At 31.8% G+C, this 20769-nt stretch overlaps 1 protein-coding gene across 1 annotated transcript; it reads left to right on the top strand.

The window, feature by feature from the left end:
• Nucleotides 1-1972: 1972 nt before the first annotated feature.
• Nucleotides 1973-19692, top strand: LOC110998923 (octopamine receptor beta-3R). Its single transcript, XM_045630208.1, has 4 exons — nt 1973-2087; nt 11304-12341; nt 14677-14788; nt 16249-19692. The coding sequence occupies exons 2-4, from the start codon at nt 11567-11569 to the stop codon at nt 16463-16465; spliced, it is 1104 nt and encodes a 367-aa protein (XP_045486164.1). The 5' UTR covers nt 1973-2087; nt 11304-11566; the 3' UTR covers nt 16466-19692.
• The last annotated feature ends 1077 nt before the right edge of the window (nt 19693-20769 follow it).

Below are 20769 nucleotides of genomic sequence, written 5' to 3'. Positions count from 1 at the left end.
ATCTATTTTCTCAATATAGGATATTTTCTGAATTGAATTTCTATTGGTTAAACGTATTTAATAATCAGCAAATAGGAAAGAGATACAAATATTAATAATAAATACGACGTATTTATTTATCTTCATCAAGCCGTTAAGAAACTTAATCAATTTTTTATAGAGGTAGGGGGATAATTGTGCTGGCTATAATAGGGTGCTGGGATACCCAAATAGGGTAGTTATCACAGGAAATTTTAGTACTATATTATTACTATAGAACACGTTCATGGGCATAAAGATGTTAATTCGTACGCAACTATTTACCAAGCCGCGGAAATTTAGTTTGCATTGATCTATTTATTATTATTTTCTTTTTATCCTGTTAAGACACAAGAAGAAAATTTGGTTTAAAAAAATAAGGTAGAAAAGAAAGACCAAAAATAAAAGAGCCTTGAACTTGATAATGGTTTAACAAAAACACAGTTTACCTATGAAAAAAGGTGATCGAAGCTTAGTTATTGACAGCGGTTATCACGCAAACTTTAATGTTCGCCGTTCCAACACAACAACTGGGGTTTTTAAGACCCTTTTTGCCGCCGAGTTTTCTAGTATTAGACCAGGCATTTCTGGTCCAATATGACTTAAATCAAGAAAATACCAATTCTTCCGTATGATCAAAAGCGGCGGAAAATCTTCAACTTTCTAACACTGCGGTGATATTATTCACATATTGGAGTATATAATTGCAAAAGACATTGAATTTTGAGCCTGACGGAATCGGATCAGCAATTATATATGTATGCTCATATTCTCTACCTTAAAGAGTTATTTAATAAACAAATATGCTTAAATTTTACTAATATTCAATTTGACTATAGAACATATACATTGTTATTTTTAATTCTGTATTAAAAAATCAAATTAAAAAAAAACTCAAAATTTATAATTTCAAGAATCCGTCAAAGCTTCTTTAGGGTAAGATGTACCGTGTGACTTTAATTGCTTTTGGCGGCGTCCATTCATCGGTTTGTCTCTCTCCCTAAAATATGGCGAGGGGGGCGATTGCTGGCCATGCATCATTAATGAACTGGTGCTACCTGTGGTGACAGGTCGTATTTGAATTCATGTATGCAGTGATATTAGTTGTTTCTACTATCTATTTGCGTCCCAGGAGAATTTAAGTTAAAAATAGTGGCGGTGAGTTTATTGCCAGTTCTTATCTTCCGTTCTACGCCCTTGATTTGGGAACTGGCAGTAAATTTAAAATTAGTAGCATTTAGCATAAGTGTACATTATGTTATCTACGTGAATAAATGATTTTTGAATTTGAATTTTTTTTGAATACACATTATATTATATTTTGATCAAAACCAGTGTCCAAGCTAGTTTTAAGATTAGACTATTACTATTATGTTATTACTATTATGTGTGTGTCACAAATAATGCATACAATATATATTATTATTATTTGTATTATGTATGTTGTTTTGTTTTATTTGTACATTAATGATTATTTACTAGTTAATTTTAAAGATTACTCTCAATAACGCTTTTTTTTTAATTTTCTGTTAGGCTATTTTAATATATTAACAAAAAAAAATACCAATGCATAGCATCATAGCAACTTCGTAAACTTCTCATCTCAATACTAGGCAGAAGGTGCTTTATTTTGTGTATAGGCTAGATTAATATAACCTGACATACGTACAATATTTTTTCATCTTTATCTTAAGTAACTAACAATAATGTCTATATAAGTCACAAAATAATCAGTTCAAGTCCGCGCTAAGTAAACCCTTTCATTCGTTGAGAGCACAATAACACTACGACAAAGACTGACAACGCCAGCATTCATTCCGAATGAAACTGAGCAAGCATGAAACAGATATATCTTTGCCAATAAGTGCGAAAGGGACATAGGTTTCCTCAAGCTCGTAGCGTCAGTCCTCTCTTAGCGCGCGTAGCGGGTCTACGCAATTGTTCGTAGCTTCGTAGATGCGTGTTTTATGGATTGTGTGTATGTGGAAGAGTGGATAGTTTCGTGTGGAGCAAGTATACTTACGAGATCATAGCGCGTGGAAATGGGACCGGCCTACTGGGCCTAGACGGTGAGACTGGAAACTGCATTTTTCTCATTTTCTAGGTCAATGCAGGCGTGCTTTGAAATTTTTTTTTTCTTTACCTTGGTCTGGTCAAATATAATAAAATTGTTGATGTTCTTAAAATTAATGTAAAAATATAAATTCTATTGAATCTTTCATAAAATAAAACACAAGTAAAATAATTAATTTAATCGTTTCTAATTATATTTAAGACAACTAGCAGTATTTTGTAGTTATTCTGAAATATTTTAAGAAATAATATTTCATATACTACAATATACGAGTAAGAAAATCTCAACAGGAAGCCACTGCATTCACTTTAAAATTTGACAAAAATCTAACCTTCCAAAGTAACTCAAATATAAACTTATAAAACTGAATACTTATTTTCAACTTACATAAGAATGGTAAACATTTTTATATCTAAAAAAAAACAAAAAAATATTAAACCAAGCAATAATTTAAAGTTTGCTAATTAAATTAAATTGTGTTATTTTAGGGGCTTAAACGGTGTTTCGTAAATTTTCTGATTTATTATAAACAGTTACATTGATTGTATTATGTTTCGGATTCAAATGTACCCTTTCTTAATACCAACATTTTATGTATAATTTTATAATAATCTTAATTTAGTCTAAACCAATAGTCTCTGTAAATTTAACAAATGAACCTTAATAAATAAATAAGTTTTTTTTTACCAATCAAATAATTAAAAACATATTTACACAATATAAAAATAATTTAAAAAGACTCCGTGGCAGTGTACTTTTAAAGCTGGCTAGCTGTATTGCGATACTTATTAAGATGAAATCACCAGCTCTTGGGTCACCAGTACTATCTCCCCGGCGCTTAAATCGTTAATAACCGAATGTGCACCAGAACGGTCTACGACCCAAGAGACTCTACTCCCAAGGAAACAAAATCTAAGATAATGGAAAAACTCTTAAGAAAAAATTTGTATCTGTTATATGTCTAAAATTACTTGTTTGTTACAAACAATGTCTGAAAAAGATAGATATTGGATATTTCTAAATGTATTATGTATCATGTAATATATTTGCAAATGAAAAAAAATGTATATGTTTTACATGCACTAGAAATTTTACAATATATATTTTCTGAAATATTTTTTTAGTTTTTATAAAAAGAAATTGTTTTCTCCACGCAGATGTTAAGAAAAAGACGTTGTTTTAAAGTTGTAAAAAGACAAAATTATTGTTGGACAATAGGAAAATAACACACAAATTAAGTAAACAACTGGATCATTTTAAGTTTCAAGGATACCTTATAAAAGTTTAGTACAAAATGTTTTACTAGACAATATTTAATAAAGTCAACCCTTTAAAATATCTACAAGGAAATAGAGTCTATTAAAAATGTTGTCAATATATTTCTCATTTCCTTGGACGCCGACATTGTAGTTACTAAGTATTTTTTCTAGTCTCGTGACTAGTAATTAACAACAAAATGTATTTTTATCTCGTGATAAAGATAATACATTTTGTCGTAAATTCAGATTTGGTCATCGTTTCTATGCATTCTGGGTGAAAGAATTACATTACACTTCGCAATTAATAAGTTGTATAAAGTTCGCTAAACAGTCATGCTAAAATGATACCCTGTTTAAAGTTCAATATTGGCATTACCAATGGCTTATTTGCAGAGCCTACATGAAGGCTGCATTGAAGCGTGTAAACAGTAAATGTAATGGAATAGATGTATTCATATAAAATTGCGAATTAGAGCATATCATCCCTTTTAAAGTCTTCTTTGATTCAGCGGTATTAACTCATATTAATTTAATAGTTATCGGTTACATAATGTATATATTATTATATATAACAAAAGAAGCTTTTTTCTTCGAAATACAGCCTATTCGACACACTTTAAATTTTAGCAAGTTTTATAGAGTTATCGTCGTTCAGGATAAATATAACTACTTGATAATAATTATATGTAATCCAAATATCATCTTAATAAATAATAATAAATTCATTTCCCGACACAAATAAATCATTTCCGGTGAAGATGAGGCAAATTATTCAATTGCGAAATAGCTATTTATATGATTAAAAGAATGGTGCAATGGTTACGTGAAAAAATACTCGTAACAATCAATTATCAGTAAATCAAAATGTTGATTCGAATATTATATTAATTTTAAATAAATGAATGGTAGCCATTCCAAGAATAATTCAAACTTAAACCTCACTGTCACAAAACGTAATAATTCAATCGTTTTATTCTCATTAAAAAATGTTATAAATCATAAACTATGTTATCTTTAGGATTTTCAACTCTGTTACGAGGCAATAAGGTTATGTACACGCTAGTAGCTTTTTACCGAATTTCCAGTGGTTTTCATTTCGTATTCGTGATAGAAATGCGCTTCAGAGCGGGAAAATTCTTTGTAAAGATGTGAATAAAGATAATATCATAGGGGTTTTCGAGGTCTCTCTTCAATTGTTCAAGGTCAAGTGTTATAATTGTATACTTTTGTACTGTGATTAGCCAATTACTTAATAATACCTCTTAATAGTATACTGAGATAGAACAGGGCACTTACCCGCCGCATTTCATGAGAAAAATCAAAGTGGTTTTAAAATTATGGCTCTTATGAAAAAAATTATACAAACTTAGGTTAACATTAATAAACCCGACCGTATGGAAAAATTCAGTGTTGGTAAGTGATATAAAAAGATATTACATCGTCGACGATCAAGGAAATGCGTAGAGTTTTGACATTTATGTTACACCTTAGCTAAGCAAGTAACGGCATTTCTAAATAAAGAATATGGAAAGATAATACTTACGATTCCTTTTTTTATGTCCAAAAAAATAATTTTGGGGTTAGCCATGACCAGTCCGTCCATACACGACTTCGACTAGACGATGATTTATAGAACAATCAATATAACAAACTACATTTAAAAATAATTATGATTGGAGCTATAATCCAATGAAAAAAAATATTACATCCGAATGGACATAAAAGTACTAGTACAATTAAAAAAAAATCGTCGAATAGGCTGTATTTCAAAGAAAAATAAAGCTTCTTTATGATATATTATATATATAGGCATATAAAGGTAAATAAACTCTAGTGAGTAGTAGTATTTGGGCAATGAGTACCTGTCACTGGCATATGTTACAAATAATATATGAGCCTTGAGGCATCGACTGTGACGGCTTTATTGAAGCCAAAGCTGGAAGGTCGTTGTGTAGGCCGTTACATGACCCTGTAGACTCAACACGCCATCATTGACCCCTACGAGGCCAATATTAAACCGCCACCAATGTGGTACGCGGTAGGCTCGCTACACAGAATATATTCCCTTACTAAAAATAAGGCTTACGATGTAATTAAATATTAAACTAATTTTGCTTAAACTTATGCTCTTTCATTAATTGAGTAAAATAATCATTACTTTAATACTTTTTACTAAGTAACAGTGAAGTGAGATTTGTTTCGAAATACAATCTATCTACTTTCAACGTAGTACGTATAACAGTTAAGAAAAAGTATTGACCCATCAATTTAACCGTTTAACGTGACCGCTATAAAAATATCCCAGCTTAACAGACGGAATAATTTCAATGCAAGGTTCAAAATGTAAACCAGATAGTTCTTTTTTTAAAATTATAATTATATTGTGAATGTAAAAAGTAAAATTTCAATGTTCTTTATATATCATATTTTTAAGTTTAAAACCGCATTACAGCGACGGCGTTTGGCCAGTATTAAAGGAACACAACGACCAAACTTTTATATTAGTATTTTATTTATTATTTAATACAGCTTATGTTAGGAATGTATTACTGTGATAATCTTAATATGTATAAATTACGTGTCACGTTGTTTGTCCGCTATGGACTCCTAAACTACCGAACCGATATCATCATATCAATCAAATTTGCACGCCGTGTGCACTTTGATCTAACTTAAAAGAAAGGATGGCTTACATCTTAATTAATACCCGCAATATTATTTAATTGCAAATATTTGTTTATTATTTGATACAATTCTATCAGATAGCGCTGTGTTAAAAGTAACAATGTTTCACGTAAGCTATCTACCTTTCACATAAGTTCTCCTACCGTTTCCCTTAACGGATAGTTAACTACTATGTAATATAACAAAAACCTTAGCCACAGCAACGCTTGGCCGAGTCTGCTAGTTTAAAATATATTAATATTAACAATAAAATTGATTCACTATAAATAGCTTGATCTTATAAAAACCAATATAAGTATAGTATTTATTATTTCAAAAACAGAATTTTCTCGGGCCTAGTATTTATAAATTATAGTAACTTATGTAAAAGTTTTGTTCTAGTGGTCAATTGAACTAAGGCACCAGTGGTTTTTCTGTATAAATGTCTGTCAAAACTCGTGTTTTATGTAATTGAAATCAGACAAAGTGCTCGCTTTAACGCCCCTAAATGAACATTGTTATTAACTACGCGTATACTCGAAATCGGCCTTAGCAACTAAAACACTATAATCGTTCAAAAATCGTTTAAGTCACGTGTTCAGTCTAAATATAGGGACTATTAAGGTGTGTGCACTTGAACCGTACAATAATAGGCACATCGCGTGATTCTAAAACACAATAATACGTTCATTACTTGTTCTAAGGAAATTTCGAGATAACATCTTTCACTCTAATTAATTTAGGAATTTGAACCTTTTTTGTTTCAACATTTGGAAGCCTTAAAGCCTCGAAGCCATTTTTTAAGTGTGTTTTATTGAAATAAAAGCTTAGTTAATTCCATAAAATATTTTCTTACTTTCGTTTCAAAACTTCTTATTTATATCAGTGCGAAATCATATATGAACCTGAAAATGCACACAGCATTAGGCTAGCATAAATTAGGACGATTACGAAACAACCCCATTCAATCAACGAACGCTTAGCTAGAGGGATATTCCCACTTTAATGGCTACATACAACGGTGGAATCTGATTACTCGCTCCAGTTTCTCATTGATTTGGACACTCGAGCGATAACCATATATTGCAATGTATTTTAAAATATTTTTGCTATTTAATTGGTTTCGATAACCTTGGTTTTGATGATTTATATTTAAGTCACAACAACCAGTTTAATATATATAATGTTCCAAGTTGGCTGCAGAATCGCTGAAAACTCATGCTTATATATTATGATAGAAAATTAGATAGTTGGTGGAATTCTCGACAATATTTATTTAGATTTTTTTATTTTATAAATACTCTTCCCTGCCGCTTGTCCAGGACATTTTTCTATTCCTTAAATTTAAAAAAAAGATACAATATATTAATAGTTAGTTAGTTCATGAATTGTGTGTTGTGTGACGCGCCTCGCGAGATACGGGATTACTTAGATTTATTCATTTAGACTTCATAATATCTATCAGTCTTAATTTTTTGCATCTATGGTTTCTGTGTTGAACCAATAAGTTATGCCAATAAGGTAACAATTAGGTAATAGTTTATGTGATCAATCTAAAATAGCATCACCGAAAATTCTATTTTTATCGAAATAAAAATTTAATTTGTTCTATATTTACCCAGGTCACAGTTAGAAACATATGAAAGCTGATGAATGTTTGTGTGAGTGTTATCGATTGTTGAATGTAAGGTCAGGAGCAGTTGGACTTGTGCCAGCACCATTCATGAACCGTGACAATAAACTGCTTACGCATACGATGTAAGCATTCGTGCTTAGTTTTTACCTACGAAAATACAGATATCAGATTTGACAGACGAAATTGACACCAGCTTAGCAGTGTTCAATGTTTTTGTAACAGTAATGTTACAAAAACAATTGAATACGTTAGTAATGTTTTTTTGACAGATCGCATTATAAAAACTGTAATAGATTGGATATTGGAATGTATTATTTAAATGCAAAGGCTATCTTAAGAAGATGAAAACTCTCATCAACGGAGATTCATATCGAATCCACTCTTTTACTCCCGATTTTAGAGCCAAATTGAGCCAAATATTTTGATTTTATAAGACTCAATTTAAATATCTGCTTTCGGATGACCTATTAAATTAGACGATTTGTTACAAAAACAATTTAAATTTATCTAGAGAAGCTAAATTGTGAGCACAATAAAGTAGTAAAAATGTATATAAAAGATATGTTATGCCCTAAGAACAGCGCAATGCAGTTATGAAGAGTGAAGGTTCTATTGGAAGCTGTCCAGCGTACCCTGTGGCCACTCGCCAAACACCAAGGTCATGTGACTGACGCTGCTTTGTCTGTCTCTTTTGGCACTATACTTAAGGACAGTAATAAAATCTGATAAACATAACATACTTTTAACTTTACTAACATCAAGTGCAATAATTTATATGTTTTCTTCTGATTTCGCCGCTGGTATATTCAGCCCGGTTCAAACATTTTAACTTCAAGTTTCTTTAAAGTTTCACCTTTGAAGCAATGAGGTTTCGTTACATATTGTATGTTTGCTTGATTCGGCCAGCAAGTTTCATATTTTGATGTAGTAAGAGATAAAAAAAATATTTCTTATTTTATCACGAAGAAGAAAGTTGGAAGATGTATGTATCATTATTGTGAAAGATAAATATCTTCTATCTTAATATGAATTCATATAATTTAAAACATATTACTTTAATATAAACATTATTTTTGAAATATGTAGACGCGTTCAGCTATTTCACTGAGATAATTAATTTCTGTATACATATGTAGATCTTTATATTGAAATACCATTATACGTATCTTATTGGGAATTAGTTTCGTAAGTAAACACAGTATTATTGATTTTCCTTAATCTCCCAAACTTTGAAAGCACCTGGTCTATTTTGAACCATAACGACTTAGCGGCCCTCGAACGTATTAAAATGTATGCCACCTGCGAGCTTTTTGTTATTCGAACTTTAACTGAGCGCGTTCGGTATTTTAAAGTGAGTTTAGTTGATATCATTAAGATTTGTAAACACGACGCTTTCCGTATTTTTTAAAAATAATAATATAATATATAATGTAAAATACCGTATTACCCTTTTTTACGATACTTATCGTGAAATGAAATATTTGTTTGTTTCTATACCTCCAATGTACTGTTTGATGGTGGAACTATTATAATCAGCCAGACTCATGCAGTAATATGCTCTGTTTATTAACTTCATTTAATTATGTCACAATTTTTTACGATTAACATTTATTAATATAGCAACAGTCAAGTATTTAAAAACAAAGGTTTTATCATAATTAAATAAATATTTGTACGTTCTTCATATAACTCACAATAGGAATCTAAAAATTTAAACGTAAATGTTCTAAAAGTTATTTTTAAGTAAAAAGTACAAACGGTACGAAAGTTTAAAATGAAGTAATAATTCTCACACTGTTCCGAGAGCAGAAGTTTTATTCAAATAATTGCAATTTTCTTTGAAATATTCGAAAAGTTAGTAACGATAAAGCCGGATTAAACGCTTTGTGAACTAACACTAAATTAATATTGCGAGATCTCAAGGGTGGCCTGTTAGCTGCAACGAGCGTTCTTATTCACGTAACAAATTCTCACGTCAATCATTTATGTTTCTAGAAGCTGGCGCAGTTTTCGTTCGGCTGCATTTACCATGGTACGGTTAAAGATGTATAAAAAAAAATAACCTGTCTGACATAATAAGAGAATAGGCGTATAAACATTTATATATTAATTATATTATAATAATTTAATAATCGAAATAATAAAAAAAATAATGAAATCACATACAAATATCAATCGAATCTATACCGTCGAAAACAGATTAAGGCTATATATATACATATATTGATTCTGAGAAATTATGTCAATAATTAATCTTTCAGAATAACTACTTTACGTAACTATGAATTTAATATTTTCTCGAATAACCCCACTCGAATGTAGGACAGCAATATTACTTTGCTAATAAAACCTCTAGGTACATGTGATACCCGATAGTCAAGAGCTTATATTAGTTACCTGTGGGGAGTGGGGAAAGTCGATTGCAGCCTCATGTTATATTCATAGTGAATGCGGCTGTCTTAGACAGGTAAAGTCGATTGGCGTTCGTCTTCTATGATTTGCTATAACTTAGGTTACAAAATTCAAAATGTAGGTTATATTTAGATTTAATTATTTAAATGAAAATAATTAAATAAAAAGAAGGGTAATTGTTGTAATGTTTTCACACAAAAACTGCTAGACCGATTTTAAAAATTATCACCATCAGAAGGCTGCATCTTCACTGACTGACATAGGCTATATTATATTATATTTTCAAAAGAATAGGAATTCCTAAAATATGCAATAATATAACCCAAGGTGTGAAAAATTACCCAAATAAGATCTGTCTTGGCGTGCGTTTTGGAACTATTGATGATAGAACAAAAAAGGTATGTACAGAATTTTAGAGCATATCTACAAAAATAATGTTTTACGCATGGGCAATTGTATGTTGACATATCCCAAATTCAAACTCCAAATATGAAATTGTTTTGCTGCCACAAAACAGAACTATGTCAAATGTTGTGTATAGGGAAGTTCTGAAACTCTGAAGTTCTAAAAATAAACCTATTTTCTTATATTATAGAAGAAAGTTTTGAATTTTAACAATTTATCATCATCAAGCTAAAACATCCTTGACTGATAAAAATAATCTTATTAGAAATTATATATTTGTTGTAAAGTAAAATCTGTATATTGATTAAATTAACAATGTAAGTATCTAATAATATGAAAGAAAGTAATTAAAAACGAAAACCGCCAGCCCTCCTTTTTATTTATGTTCGATTCGGTATGGTGTGTACGAAATACCGTCAGAACTTTCATAGAACCATTATATGTTAAATCAACACGACAATGCATTCGCAATGATTGAATGAAACTGTGAACAGTCAAGTTGACAAAGCAGACTGTGTGTTTATACTGTACATACGCGCACAACTCGACACAAATTACATGTTTGTTTAGTCCTTTCTTCCACACCAATGGCTCATTTACATAGAAATGTGTGCAGGAATTTATTTGTCTAACTTGCGATGGCCTTTATTTACAATAAATAAAATTGAATTATAGATTTTTTGATTATAATGTTTTCTATATATAATATTTTATCAAGATAAAAACTTCTTTGTTTAAAGATTTAAACATTATGTTCGTCAATTGTTATATTTTTAATAGGTAGTGGTTATTTGAATTCTGTAGTTAATGAAAATCATTTAATGTTTGTTCACAGATGCGGCGGGGCGGGGCGATGCGGGAGGGCGACCGCGGGGCTCCCCGCTGCCCGCGCTGCCCACGCTGCCCGAGCTACCTGCGCCTGCCGTGGCGCCACATGCGCCTGCACTGCCAGTACTGCACCTGTTAAAAGCGTTGATATTTCTTACTATCATCCTAGGCGCGTTATTAGGCAATGCCTTGGTTATTGTCTCCGTTCATCGACATCGGAAACTGCGTGTACTTACCAACTACTATGTGGTTAGCCTGGCGCTGGCTGATATGCTGGTGGCATTATGTGCGATGACCTTCAACGCTAGTGCAGAGCTAAGTGGTTCCTGGCCCTTTGGTCCGCTAGTATGCGACATCTTCAATTCCTTGGATGTATATTTCTCAAGTGCTTCGATCCTGCATTTGTGCTGCATTGCCGTTGATCGGTACTTTGCCATCGTACGTCCCCTTGACTATCCGCGGACAATGACGCCACGTACAGTTGCTTTAATGCTGGCAAATGTGTGGTTATGGCCAGCACTTATTAGTTTTGTACCAATTTTTATGGGTTGGTATACCACTGAGCAGCATCGTGCCTTCCGAAAGGCGCATCCCGACCAATGTACATTCCGTGCAAATACGGCCTATGCACTTGTGTCGTCGAGCGTGTCTTTCTGGATACCAAGTGTGGTGATGATATCAATGTACTGCCGCATCTTTCGAGAAGCAGTCCGGCAACGGGCAGCCTTGGCGCGAACTTCTTCTAATATGCTTTTAAACTCTGTACATCGACAGAGAGCGCAGTTGTCTCAGCGTCTTCGCCCTCCAGTGCCCAGTCCATCTCCTAGTCCTGTTCCAAGTGCCCATACCGAGTTACCGGATTTAACTGACTTGCCTGACGCACCTGAGCCGTGCCCCAGTCCGGAAGCTAGTCCTCGGCGTTCAGATGCAGGAAGCTCTGGATACTGTTCAGGTGGATCGCATAAAGTGCCAATACCAGTCCGAACGAGTTGTACTTCTGACAACAAGGAATTTTCGAAGACTGCTACTGAACTTAATTCACAAGGTACATCCATGAATTACTTTATACTATTTTTTTAATTTTATATTTTATGTAGTTTACAATATAACAATAAGATGTAATGTCATCAGGTTTGATAAAATGTATGATATATCACTCAATAGTAACAAACCAAACCGTTTCGGTAATTAAAAGGGGAACTTTCTAGCAGTAGCAGCGAAATATAAAATCAATTTACAAAATATAAAACAAAGAGACAAAAAATACATAATGCAACGGGAGGCCTCTTAAAGACAAAGTTATGTCAATAATAATAATCGTTAAAAGCGGTTTGGTCCTTTGGCGTTGTGTAGAGATGTGGAGTCAGTCAGCATCTTCTACCGCATTTACCATGGAGAGTGTTCAGAGGAGTTGTTGTTGAACCTGCAGCTGAGTTTCATCATCGGACGTCGAGGCAGAATACAAAATTCCACCTATATCACCTTGACGTCCGCCGTTCCACAACTGAGCGTTTTCAAGGCAGTTTTTGCCGCGCACCAACACTTTGTGGAACCAGCTGCCCACTGAAGTATTTCCGAACCAATCCCACTTAGGGTCCTTCAAAAAAAGGGCGTACCAATTCTTAAAAGGCCTCTGTAATTGAGAGTGTCCATGGGCGGCGGTATCAGTTAACATCAGATGAGCCTCCTGCCCGTTTGTCCCCTATTCTATAAAAAAAATCTTTTGTTTTTACAGATCAGATTACCTCAGTGCCTTAAGTCGAGCCTTAATACAGCGCGTTTAAAAGCAAGTCGATGACAGTTATCATTTTTCACATCTCTTTGAGACCGGCAATTTGTTAACTGAAACGTGCTGGATACTCTCACATTTACACTCACACACACAGTAACTTTTAAACGCGTTTAAATATATTCCATCGAAATGAAAATAAAATTTCTGTTTAACGCGAGTACGACTTTATAGCGATGCATTAATTATACTGAAGTATTTATTAATTACATCATTCATTGGTCAACATTCGACCGTTGTTTCTGCATATTTTTAGATTGTATGTCATCGATTTGAGTTCAATGAGTGTTTTTTGCAATATGTACATTATCTTTATTTAAAATTAAGGTTCCAATGCGAAAGTTGTTTTAAGCTCCGTAACTAGAAAATTGCGACTCTGTACCCGTAATAGTTTTTTTTCTGTTAAGTATGTTTTTTTCCTTCTTATTGTATTTGTAATATGTATTTTTGCAACGAAGTGTAAATAAATAAATAAATAATTATGGCGTTATTGTATTCCTAGGACCTAGCAGTTAGCTCCTATTGCAGTTTAGGTTTATCACAATATATGTCTATAAATTTGAGACGTGACAACAAATTTCTTTTACATTTTAAATGTACGTTCTATATATTCATGTACTTAAAAATAAGTTTATATAATTTGAATTTCACAGTTTAAACAACAAAGATTCCATTGGAAACTTTGGAACGCTGCGACTTATACGGAACAAAACTTTAGTTTCAAGCTTCTTATGAGTTCCCTGAACAAGTTGCGTTCTTTGAATGTTTAATGAAGTAATTTTACCCTTTTTGAATACAAACATATTGCTTTTCGTATTAATCTTTAATTGTGAGTATATCTATTAATAAGTTATTTTGATAAGGTATAGCATTTGAGAAAATTAACGAAGTGAATTTGATTAATATTTTGTTATATAATTCTGTTAATAAAGTTACTTGCCAGCTCTTTTTGCCCGCTCTACGCCCTTGACTTGCGAACTGGTAGTAAATGTAAATTTACAATTAATATAATTTTTTTGACGTTTATAAGTGTACTTGTTAACTTATATGAATAAAGATATTTTTATTTAATTTGATTTGAATAAATATTATATAGTTGTACTGAGAAATTGTATAAAAATGGTCACGTGACAAATAAAGGGCAAATTTCCATACAAATCCGTTTAGTGGGTCAAAAGTATTTTTATCTCAGTCTCAGTCCCCAGTACTGGGTTCGATAAGTTCAAATGTAAATAGGTCATACAAATCCCGGGTGTGGCAAATTTTAATTGCCATTGCGGTGGCAATGCTTGAAGCCTAATTAGAAAAGCAGTCTTTGAAATCCCTGGTCTCCGATGCAGACAAAAATGTTTGATCACTGATCTCGCGACGGTTGTACCTCGACGACCATCGCATACTTATAATTTTTATGTTATTTCTTTTTCTTTAAATCTAACGAAGTTTAAATATATAAATATTTGTTTACTTTAGCTATACATGAATAGGCCAGTCAGGCTCAATAGGACAGCTCCAGGCTGCAGAATATACTTGGACTTGTATTGACTTGTTCTAGCAACAACTGATGTTGTATTCACATATTAATTATACGCAGGGGCGACGCTACGAGCGGCTGGAAAGGCGTGGCGAGCTGAACATAAGGCTGCCCGAACACTCGGCATCATTGTCGGTGCGTTCTTACTTTGTTGGCTGCCGTTCTTTTTATGGTACGTATGAACATTTCTTTAATTATATTATTTTAAGTAAAATACGTATAATTGAAAGTAGGTTCTTCATATGCTATGTATGTAGGTGGAATTAGCCTGGATATTTTTTTATTATACTTATTTTGATTATGTAGTAAAGACCTATTGTAACATATTGATCGATAAGAACGTTAAGGTCAACAAGGTAACATTTTTGTCTTTTTGAATTTTTTAGTAAAAGCAGTTATTTTTGTGAAAAGTTATATTGCATTGTTACAGACACATGTCATAGTAATCAAATTTGACTTACTGTTTATTGTAATATAAATATATAAATATTTATAATATTCAAATACAATATGTACACGAATCTTCGTCCATAATATCTCTTACAAGTCCATTGTTACCTTAGAACAATGCAGTAGAAATAATATTCTATCGTTAATTACTCATCAAAAACTTCATAATCATACACTAACGAGATACAAGATATCTGATATGTTACGTGTTCGGTGAACTTAATATCATGTTGGTAAGTCGTTATGAAAGTACAAAAGTTGCTAACTTATTTACCTCTTATAAGGAGTTCGGTACAAGTATATCTCCCTAAGACTTTAATTTTATAACCGACTGCAAAAGGGGAGTGTGATCGATAAGCCAGATTGATTTTACTTTGGATACTGGAGAATGTGATCGGATTTTTATTTATTTAGATTATAAGTTCTTTCACAATGTAGAAAAATATATTCTTGTAGCAACTTGCTTTGATGGTAATCGCTATTCCACTTTTCATATTTTATGGATTTTGACTGTCAAAATATCGTCCATATTAAAATACATTCACGAAAAGCATATTTACTTTTAACGTTTAATATAATTAATGTTAATGGAGTAACTATAATGTTGAAATCATCAATCTAAAATAATATGAAATTAAATATAAGTTGTATAAGGCTCATATAAAACTCTATATTCCCTAAAAGAAATTAATAATAAAAAAAAGATAGATTACAGTACAAACGCAACAAACTGGTTACAAAAGTTTGTTTAACATTTCTTGAATAATATCGTTTTCGTTAAAATAATTTATATTAAACTTGACAGGTAGAAGACTTGTAATTTCCTATAATTTAGTTTAAGAACTATTGATTTTCTGTATTCTCTTAGATTACGTTAATTATTTTGGTTACAAATAGTATGGCTATATATATTTGAAAAATTTGTTAAGATTCAATGACTTTTTTGATGAGCAAATAAAAAACGAACTACTTGTATTGCTTTTGTCAATAAGTAAGTAAATCAAATCTACTGTAATAGATAATTACATGCCACAGAGTACGAGTGTCGGTATAAAACTTTTTGTAAACATGAACCTGTAGCATATAACCATTTCTATGAACAGATTATAAAATCTGTACATCAAATGAAAGATATTACGACTTTTCAGTTCTAATGATTATAAAATGAATATCTTTTCACAGGTACGTTATAACAAACGTTTGTGGTGACCCCTGCGCAACGCCGGATGCTGTAGTGGGCGCCCTCTTCTGGGTTGGCTACTTCAACTCAGCGTTAAACCCTCTCATCTACGCCTACTTCAACCGGGACTTTCGTGATGCTTTCAAGAACACCCTTCAATGTGCCCTTCCGTGCTGTTTCCGGTGCTGGAAGGACTCACCGAATACACACTACGTCTGAGATTCAGAATCAAAGCCTAAGAATATGTTTTAATTAAGTTTTAACAGGCAAAGAAAAGCATTCGTTAGTTTCAAGCGATTTTATTTCAAATCATTCAAAATACGCGGCATCATCTTATTCAATGTGCTATTGAATAAACATAATTATTTAAATTTGTTGATTAAGGTCACTGTAAAGAAATTTAGAAAAAGCTTTTATAAGCCTTTTCTGATAAGGTAGAAATATGTTCGAAATAAGGTAAACATCAATATGAGATTTTGCAGCTTTTGTCGTACGGAACTGACCTTCTAATAAATAAATAAATAATAAATACATATTACAAAATCTCTACTTCTACACTGAATACATATAGTTTTTTTTCAAAAACCAGGGTACACCATCGGCAATTAAATGTCATCATATATATTTTGACACCTAGATAATTCTGTTTTAAGTTAGCTTCTCTAAGTCAATATCTGTGATTATTATTTATTGTATTAAGCAATATGTTGTCTTTATTGTAAGATATTAGTGACATTAAGTTGTTATATTTTATTAGTTTAATGATAAAATGTAATGATACTTAGGGAGTGTAGTTGTAAGTAAGAAATCTTTATAAAAACTACATTGGATAAAATTATTCTACCACCGGCTTTGCGTCTCCGGAAGTTTATATGCAGAAAATAGGTATATTTTTTGTAAACTTCGCCATTGCTTGATGGAGGAATAACAACCAAATCTATAATGATATTTTTTTAACTTTTCAATAATAAAATCTCTGCCCATTATTATTTATTTAAAGCATTTAAATTTTAATAGGCATATATGATTGTGATAACAATCGCGATTGAAAGGCCCATCAATACTTAAGGGATATTCAAAATGCTCTTTTTAACTTTATACAGCAACTTTTGCAGAAAAACTTTGAAGATGAACAACAAATTCAGTTCCAAAGTTTGAACAAAACTTGACCAAAGTTGATTTAAGTGTGCACGGAATTTATTTTGACAGTTAAAGTTAGCTTTAACGATGTCCATGTAGCTTGCGACATATTTTTTTCGAATATTGTTATCTTTACACTTGGACCTAGTCCTCTATAAATTTTTCTTAGCTGTATAAAATTTTTATTTTATTCATATCAAAAACACATATAACATACCCAGTGTTAAATTATGATATATCGGTCATGTTATGTTATGACGGCGTATCATGTTAATTTGGCAAATTAAGGAGTTCGCAGGATGTTATAATAGGTCGAACATTAATTATTATGTAGTTCAATATGTTCAACGTTGAGAAACAAAAGTCAAATATTTACGACATTAGATTTGTGTGTTTGCTGTTATAATTTAAAAATTAAAACTTTTATAATTTGTACTAGGTATGACCAATCCCAAACACATTATATCCTATTTAGTATTGCGTTGCTCAAAGTGCAATAACTAGAATTAACAAGTTCTATATTAAAGTAAAACCAATAGATATTTTTCACAGCTTAAACACTTATTAAACTGAGGAGAAAATCACTGCATCTGCACTCATGTCACGGAAAATTGCCTGTCACGTGATTTACTCTCCAATATCACTTCATATCATTCGAATTACAGTTAATAGATGACTTTAAAACACGAAGCATTCGCAAAATCATTAAATAATATAGTCATGAAGCTAGAACATTATTAACGTTATAGTGATAAAGTTTAGTACTTTTAGAATCAAATAGAGCCGTCATACGTCGACAATAGGTTGTAGTGCTACGGCGTAGTTTGCTACGTAAAGCTACGGTTCAAACCTAAGATAAAGCTCGTTGTTAGTTCAAAACCGCCTAGTGTTTACAACGTAGAATACTACGGAGCAGTTTGTACACTGTAGCGCCATGTACTACGCGGCAAAATACGAGTCATTCGACTGTTTAAAGGATTACAATTCAATATTTACTGTGATAGAAGTCATTAGCGTTAGTAATTTATAGTGTCAGTACATATCTGACTTGGTATAAACTTTCACCTGATGATGAGATCTTTTTCATCTGGTGTTATCACGCCTCTAATTCGGATAAAGTTATGGCAATACTTGATGTTACTTGAATTTTTAATAATAAATGTGGCCTGTATATAGAAAAATCATATAGGCTGCATAAATGCATATTAATGTTAATTTTGGCTTTATATTAAGTAAATTTGATAACATGCGTTTAATAATTTAGTAATTTAAAGTGTAAATATTTACAAAAAGTAAAGGGGAAAACAAATACGTAAACATTGATTTATAAATGAAAGTTTATAGGAATAATATGTGATTATATTATACTTGGCTCTTATAATAAGAATTTATATTTTATTTCTATGGTAATATTAGTCACATTTATTACTTCTAATATATTGTACGTCACGCTTCATGATCGTTAACGGTTGAATCTTCGAAGCACCAAAAATACAATATTACAAATGTTTAAAACATAGATTTATGCAATTTTCTAAGAAAGCCGACTTTTTACTGGACCAGTTGGTTTTTCATCATAAGTAGTATTAAATATATTTCTGTTGTGCGGGAGCAGTATACAAAATACTTTATCTAATCAAAATATTTCAAGAGCCAAAGCGATACGTTACATCTTCATCTTCTTTAATTGGCATGAAGGACAAGAAATAAATACCAATTTTTAAAAAGCTGGCAACGCACTCGCATTCTGGCGTTGAGAGTGTCCATGGGCAGCGGTATGACAACATCAGATTAATCTTCTGCCTGTTTTTTTATTGAATAGGGGGCAAACAGGCAGAAAGTTTGTTTGTCTCCTGTGCTTAAAAAAGTTAGGTTCTACTCTAAAAATGGAGTCATTATTATAATTATATGTTTTCTTAAATTTTTCCTGAGGTGCGCTATCGTATTAGTATTTTTAGCGCTAACTAAATTTGTACGCTAACTTATTTTAACGCTATTCAGATCACTCCCCTCGAACTCTATTATTCATCGCTGCGTATGCAAGTGCTCGCATATTCATTAACATTGCAGTGCGGCGTCAAGCCTTCTGTGATAAACAGAATACCCCATCGCATTTCAGTAATTTGTAAATATTGTAAAAATTAGGAGTAAAGAAGAGAGCAATAATATATATCGTTGTTAAGCTTTAGCTGAATGTGATGTATTAGATTTACCCGATAAGCATTAGTGATACGAAAGCAATGGTTTTTATCTCTGCGTATTAATGTGTAGAATGTACAAAATGTTATAATATACTGTCGATATATGGATTGTGTTTTATTATTTCCCTACGAAATTTTAAATATCTATAGCCAAGTTGTTATAGTATTTGAGCTTTGATTTGAGCGCCCAAGTGGCGAAAGAAATCATGTTTGTGAGAATAGCATTTTAAATATTTTCCGCAGTATCGATTTTTTTATTAACCACGTTGTTGTCACTGTCAATTTAAAAATACTTTGTGCACACGTCTGACGCAGGCGCCGATCAGAGAGCAAATGAAACTCAAACAACGATCTTTCCGACTGACGAATAATTTTTTTATATGTTTTTTTTGAGTTGTGCCATAAGGCCATAAGATTTCTATGATATCGTGCAGTGTTGCCATTAAGATATAATAAATGACATCGTGTGTTCTTATTGCATTATTTCTTATGACTTTCATAAACACAACAAAAACTTACGCAGTCTTATTATTCTGTATCACTGGAATCTGTGTCTTCAGATTTATACTTTAATAAACAATGTATAATTTATTACCCAAATACCCAAGAAAAAAAGAAGAAATTTCAACTATTGTGTCTGGATTAGAGTCACCTCTGAATGAGGTACCGAAAAATATCTGTTTAGTTATTTATAAAAATTAGGTAGACAGTTGAAGTAATAAAAATTTAACATAGCTGAGACAGCGATTGTCCTAAGGTAAAATAATAAAGTAATTCCTCGAAATAATTAAACTAAATTTGTTCGCTCAGTTCGCACAATTTTTATTGCTGAACCATACCTTCAGTGTAAAAGCGGAGTGTTCTCAGCACATAAATCAAACTTATGAAATGCGTACTTCGTTCAATAGCTTTGAGATTTATTATGGTTTCATTTTTCTGTGAAATGTTTTAACTTCGTTTCTTGGTTGTTTTTTTTTGGTTAGAAGTGAAAAGCTCTGAAAACCGACTTTCATTTAAAAGTATTTATAAAACTTTTGCACATGGAAACAGGTATATTTAAAAAAAGAAGAGACAAGAGTTATGTAACCTACCAGTAATCTTAGTTAATATTAGGTTACATAACAATTCATTAACACATAACATTATAAGTCTTTCTTTCTTGCTTTGTGCTTCTAATTTAAG

The sequence above is a fragment of the Pieris rapae genome, chromosome 11, assembly GCF_905147795.1.
Source record: "Pieris rapae chromosome 11, ilPieRapa1.1, whole genome shotgun sequence".
Taxonomy (NCBI): Eukaryota; Metazoa; Arthropoda; class Insecta; order Lepidoptera; family Pieridae; genus Pieris; species Pieris rapae.
The sequence above is the reverse complement of the archived record's forward strand: the minus strand, read 5'-3'. Positions and strand labels throughout refer to the sequence as shown.

Coding starts and splice junctions, on each gene's coding strand:
- LOC110998923 (XM_045630208.1), top strand. CDS start 11,567: ATGCTGGTGGCATTATGTGCGATGACCTTCAACGCTAGTGCAGAGCTA. Junction 12,342..14,676: donor TACTGAACTTAATTCACAAG/GTACATCCATGA, acceptor AATTATACGCAG/GGGCGACGCTACGAGCGGCT. Junction 14,789..16,248: donor TGGCTGCCGTTCTTTTTATG/GTACGTATGAAC, acceptor ATCTTTTCACAG/GTACGTTATAACAAACGTTT.